This window comes from Ursus maritimus, unplaced genomic scaffold (assembly GCF_017311325.1).
Source record: "Ursus maritimus isolate PB19 unplaced genomic scaffold, ASM1731132v1 scaffold_3, whole genome shotgun sequence".
In the NCBI taxonomy this organism is placed as follows: Eukaryota; Metazoa; Chordata; class Mammalia; order Carnivora; family Ursidae; genus Ursus; species Ursus maritimus.
Window position 1 is genome coordinate 13818006 of NW_024425563.1, and position 6214 is coordinate 13824219.

Sequence of the window (6214 nt, forward strand, 5' to 3'; positions counted from 1 at the left end):
AGATATTGGATTAGTGGTTGCCTGGGGTCAGGTGGGTCTACGGAGTGACTGTTAATGGGTACAAGGTTTCTTTTGGGGGGGGGTGATAGTAATGGTCTAATATTAGATTATGGTAATAGTTGCACAATTCTGTAAATATACTAAAAACCATTGAGTTGTATACTTTTTTTTTTTTTTTTTTTTAAAGATTTTATTTATTTATTTGACAGAGAGAGACAGCCAGCGAGAGAGGGAACACAAGCAGGGGGAGTGGGAGAGGAAGAAGCAGGCTCATAGCAGAAGAGCCTGATGTGGGACTCGATCCCGTAACACCGGGATCACGCCCTGAGCCAAAGGCAGACGATTAACCGCTGTGCCACCCAGGCGCCCCTGAGTTGTATACTTTAAATGGGTGAACTTTATGTTAGGTAAATTATATGGTTTAAAAGAAAGATAAAGTGGCAGAAAGATTTGGGAGCATTGCTGTGAGCCCTTTAAGGGGCGACTAGACTCCGCTTTTTTGCTTTCCATTATGTAATCTAGGCTACATCACTCACTTGCTTTGCTTTAATTTTTTTCCACTTGTAAATTTCACTGGTAGTGTGTGATGGAAGAACTTGGGTAAAACTCTCAAATCTGTGGCCAGTTGATTTTTTTTTTTTTTTAAGATTTTATTTATTTACTTGACAGAGCGCGTGCACACACAAGCAGGGGAAGCGGCAAGCAGAGGGAGGGGGAGAATCAGGCTTCCTGCTGAGCAGAGGGCCCGATGTGGGGCTTGATCCCAGGACCCTGGGATCATGACCTGAGCCGAAGGCAGATGCTTAGCCGAATGAGCCACCCAGGTGCCCTGGTCAGTTGATTTTTGACAAGGGTGCCAAGAGCGTTCAATGGGGAAAGAATGGTTTCTTCATCAAATGGTGCTGGGGAGGCTGGATATACACACACGCAGGATGAAGGTGGACCCCTTGCCTTACAGCATAGACAAAAATTGACATAAAAAGGATCAATACCTAACTTTAAGATCTAAAACTATAAAAACTCTTAAAAGAAATCATAGGGACAAATCTTCATGACAAATATATACAAATGGTCAATAAACACCCGTAAAGATTCTCAGCATCTTTAGTTATTAGGGAAATGCAAATCAAAACCTCAGTGAGATACCACTTCACAGCCACTGGGATGGCTATCACTTTAAAAACAACAACAGAAAAGAACAAGTAGTTAGGAGGATGTGGAGGAACTGGATCTCTTACATTGCTGGCGAGGATGTCTAATGGTGTAGCTGCTGTGCAAAATGCTTTGGTGGGTCCTCAGAAAGTTAAACATGGAATTACCCTGTGACCCAGCAGTTCCACTCCTAGGAATAGAACTGAAAACAGGACTCATGTGTGTATACCAGTGTTCATGGCAGCATTATTCCTAATAACCAAAAGATGGAAACAAACCAAATGTTCATCAACTGAGGACAGACAAAAGGTGGCACGTGTGTAGCATGCAGTATTATTCAGCCATAAAAAGGGATGCTAGTCCAACATGTGCCGCAGCCTCGAAGACAGCGCGCTGAGTGAGATAAGCCAGGCACAGAAGGACGAATACTGTGTGACTGCACTGAACACGAAATCCTTAGAACAGGCGAATAATCAGAGGTTACCAGGGGCTGGGAAGAGGGGGTGGTGGGGTGCAGACTTGGCGTTTAGGGTGATGAAAAATTTGGGGACTAGATAGTGGTGATGGTGGTACAATACTGTGAATGTACGTAATACCTCTGAATTGTGCACTTAAAAATGGTTAAAATGGCCAATTTTATCTTATATAAATTTTATCATAATAGAAAAAGAAAATGGGTTAAGTGCTATTAGATTCTTTCCAGTGATCGAAATAAGGTAAAAGAATTTGCTGTAGAGTGTTAAAGCCGTATAGAAATCCTCAGTATAAATAACACCATTGCAAAATGGGCAACATACTTGAAAGACAACCTCTTTTTAAAAGCATCAATTATAGTACCTTTCCTTGGAAGAAAGAATGATTAAACAGAAGTGGCTTGAGGACGTTCATCTTCCTCTCTTATTAGCAAAGTGAATAAAAATAAACCTTATAGTCATCTTTTCTGCCGTGTTTGTACTCGGACACTGCCAGCTTACATGATGAAGGCCGGGTATCTTTAAGTAGGAACACACGTGAAAGCTATGCAAACCGAAAACCATTCTATAAATTCGAACTCCCTTCTCATTTTCTGGAAGAGCGGTGTTTAATCTACCTTTCAGCTCCTTCATTTGATTAGTTTATAAAGGTTTATATTGTAATTTCTTTTTCTCCCTTGTAGTATTTAGTGTCTTTGATCCAGGACAACCTGGGATGGATGTGGGTGTTCTACTTTTTCATTCTCATGGTAAGTGAGTGTGTGCCTTTTTTAACGCGTGGTTTTTCTTAGGAATTTAGTTCAAAGCATTTGCTTAGATCACTTCCTAAATCGGCACAATTGCTGATGGCTTTTAATGACCCTTTTGTGGAAAGTAACATTTCATGCATCTAAAAGATACATTCTTTTTTCGTGGTGGGAGCAGGTCTTTAGTTTGCCCTTGACCTGAGCCTAATGAATATTGCCATTTATAATTCCAGAAAAAGTGATGAGAGACTTACTGAAAGTATTAATCGGTGTACTCTTCTGGGGTACGCTCTGTGTGCTAGCTGTAATTTGGGAATTCTGAAGGAAATTACAGTGTACAACAAGCAACATCGGGCTCTAAAAGAAGCATTGCTGTAATTAAACTGTGGTATGTAGGTTCTAAAATGAAGAAAGTCTCTTGAGAAAATATTTGTCATGCCGTAAACATTCTTGGCCGGAATCGTGTACTTTCTGGGAAATAGCCAATTCAGAGCAAGGCCTTATACTTTTAAAACGTTGCTCTCTGTTGAATAAATATGTGACCTACCCTCCTGCATTATTGGTGAGATGGTGCTCAAGACAGGTCTGCGTGAGAGAGTCTGGTGACAGCTTCATCCACGAGGGGATGCATTTTGTATCCCGTCCCTAAATCTAGTGCATCCTAAGTGGAGACAGCCTCAAGCGCTCCAGGTGCAGCCACGGTCCTCCGGCCTTGTCCAAGGAGCCCAGGGGTAGCTCAGCTCCCGAATTCCCTGGAGCTGCCCTAGGGCTACGTACTCTGCTATCACAGAGGATGCTGCTTCTGCCTAACTGCCTTCCGGCTTCTAAAGACTGGGCCATATGTCTCTGTTCCACTTCTGACATCTGTGCTAAATAGAGGGAAATGTCTCCTGATGAACCTGCTGTGTGATCATACAAGAAATTGTACTGGAAAGAAAACTGAATCTATTAGGACAAGCAGTGTTTTTAAAGTGGGCTCCAGGGGCACCTGGCTGGCTCAGTCGGTAGAGCACCCGACTCCTGGTCCTGGGGTCATGAGTTGGAGCCCCACATTGGGTGCAGAGATTACTTAAATAAAAAATAAATAAAGCGAGCTCCAGTACCAATTTTTTGCTCTACCTATGGTAAATTATTTAATTTTGTGTACCTTAGTTCTTTTTCTGGAGACTATGTAACATTAAGTTTTTTAAAAAATATATTAACCTGATTTTCAAAATCATTTTCTAATTCATTAGAAAAGATCGAGTTATCTTTGTACGAAGTCAAAATGATTGCAGTTGTCCACACATTCATTATTACGTTCAAAACATGATGCTTTAACAGAGTTAATTGTCACTGCATATTTAATGCTTTGTTCTCTTCACAGACAAGTTGTACAATTTTATTTATCTCGCCATTAATAGTGAGGGAAATCTGCTATCTTATGCAAAGACGACAGGCTCATGTATTGAGTGAGTGAGTGTTGCTCACAGAAGAGAAGAACAATGGGAGACACATCAGGACTATTATTTTTTTTAATTCACCCTATTGGGGGTTGTCTTAAGAGCTCCAACAAAACCTCAGATTGTCAAGCCTCTTTCAACAGTGTCAGCCACTTGAGATGCTGACCGGTGGTGAAGGCTGGGCCGTTTTTCTGCACTACATGAGTTATTGTGGATGATTTTCATTGTTGCTTCATAAATGTACTGAATGGCCTATGAATCTGCCAGCCTCTTTATTTGGACTGCTGAGGTTTATCCTTTTAACCTGAAATACTGTCTTGGACTTGGACCCTAATTCTCCAGCCTGGAAAGTTGAGTGGCCATGAGACCATCGCACATGGTTTGCATCAATGACGGGCTCCGCGAATAGGAAAAGATCGTTGGATTTTGCTTTGATAATGAGCTTGCAGAGAGCGGCTCATCTTTGAAGCATCAAATCCTGGTAGAGTGCTCAAGCTGGATCAAGCATCAGCCTGCCTTGGACAAAGAAGCCCTTTGTTAACTGTGGTGGGAAAAATCACACTACATGGTGACTGGCTCAGTCACTCTCTCTGATCTAAAGTTACTCAGCTCCAGAAGCAGAAATACCTTCAAATTATTGTCAGCTCCTTCTCTTCTGTCTTCATTCAAAATTAACTTCGACTCCTGGAAGTACTCAGTCTTCCTTTCAAGGACCATAAGGTACATCATCAGTTGTCACGAACATTCCAAGGTGTAGCTCACAGCCAAAGTACTCAACCCCAGATTTGCTCTCTGGGAACATTAGGATCCACTAGGACGCTAATCTGCTTAGCCCTGTTTTCAGAGAATTGATCTTTCTCACGACCGGGTTCCTTGAGTTACCTCAGCAGAAGACTAGAATTAGAGACAGAGGGAAGACCTTTTGTCCTAGTAAGCATTAAGTATGTGACCTTGAATCACATTAATGGGTTACTAGGGCTTGGGGACTAGGTATCTATTCTTTAGAAGTTCGTAGCGTGTATGTCTTCAAGGCTGTGAATTCTCTACTAATTATCAATATTTTTAGGTCATTCTGTATATGTATTTTAAATTATGGAAACAAACTAGGGGGAAAATGTGCAATTTCGTGGGCTGCCTAATTTGTGTTGGGTTAGGGAATATTTTTCAACTTCTTGCTTTATACTCTAAAATGTGGTGTGTAAATTCATGAACTTGTTAATGTTATTTAATCAAGGAGATTTCCAATCAGTTAATTCCTCATTACTGACAAAAAAGGGAAAATATGAAACACAGGAAGGGAAAATAAACTGACTTTTATAGTAAATACCTGTCCATCTGGTTATTTAAATATATACTGTGACTTCTTTCTAGGATGTGATTCATACCTTATAATTTCCTGCGGTTGACCATTTACTGACCCTGCGGTGCTACCAGACTGCAGCTAGCTTCTCCCTGATGGCCCCATCTCCGTTATGTTCTGTGAACACCTTCCCTTCCCTTTTGTGTGAGATTGTGCTAAGTTTGGATGAGTTGCCTGGTTGTAATTTAAGAATTGTCTGTAGAGGAATGCCATTTTTTATTATTTAACCTCCTTCTGACATTTGGCTGAGAGTTTCCTCTCTGCCCACATAATCAGTATGGTAGCATCTTTGTATCCTGACATCAACATTGTTTTCTTATCCTGTTTTTTATTATTTTATTTTTTTTACCCTGTTTAAACTTAGCTGGGTGAGTGTTCCCCTGACCTCTTTGTAACCTGCCAGCAGTATCTAAAATGAAATTATAAATAGATGAGTGCTCAGCCCTGAGTGAAAGGATATATTGCATGGTGGGTATATTTCCTTATTGTTCTAGTTCTGGCAGGCTGCATAGGCATCAGCTTTAAAGAACTCCTAACTTCACTTTCTTATTAATTTCTTGTCTCTTGAAGAAAAGGCCACAGGGAAAGCCAATTTGGAGATGACAGCTTCTCTGACAGCTATATCTCGGACGCTCACTAGGTTGAAGAAAATCACTCTGCCCTGCCCTTTCTGGTCACGCTGTGTTCTCTTTTCCCCTTCTGTGTAGTTTCAAAGGAAGAAAGTCCCCTCCCTGCTCCTGCTTATTCTTTTCCTTCCTGCTTCCTAGAAAATCAGAGTCCCATAGTCAACATTCACGCAAGAAATGCATCGTGACGTTGATGGAGGGTGCAGGACGCTCTCATGCATTTCCTCCCTCCCCTCTTTAAAACCTCCAGAAGTCTTCCCTGCTCCCCCATAAGTAACTGATAAAGCCTTTTCTTATCCCTCCTAGTTCTGCTGACTCCTGTCCTATTTTTTTTGCACAGTGAAACCCTTTGAGTTTATGGGTGGCCTGTGCTGCCTTTCTGGCTGTCCTACTAACTTCCTCCTCAGCGAGGTAA

The 6214-nt window shown here is 41.4% G+C and overlaps 1 protein-coding gene across 5 annotated transcripts in view; it reads left to right on the forward strand.

Annotated features, from left to right (window-relative positions):
- Positions 1-5133, forward strand: part of SLC37A3 (solute carrier family 37 member 3) — a 45490-nt gene extending 40357 nt beyond the window's left edge. For all 5 annotated transcript variants that reach the window (XM_040643938.1, XM_040643937.1, XM_040643936.1 and 2 more), the window contains 2 exons: positions 2309-2374; positions 3738-5133. In XM_040643938.1, the coding sequence (XP_040499872.1) occupies positions 2309-2374; positions 3738-3830 (159 nt within the window). In that variant the 3' untranslated portion in view covers positions 3831-5133. The remainder of the gene's footprint in view (positions 1-2308; positions 2375-3737) is intronic.
- Positions 5134-6214: the final 1081 nt, after the last annotated feature.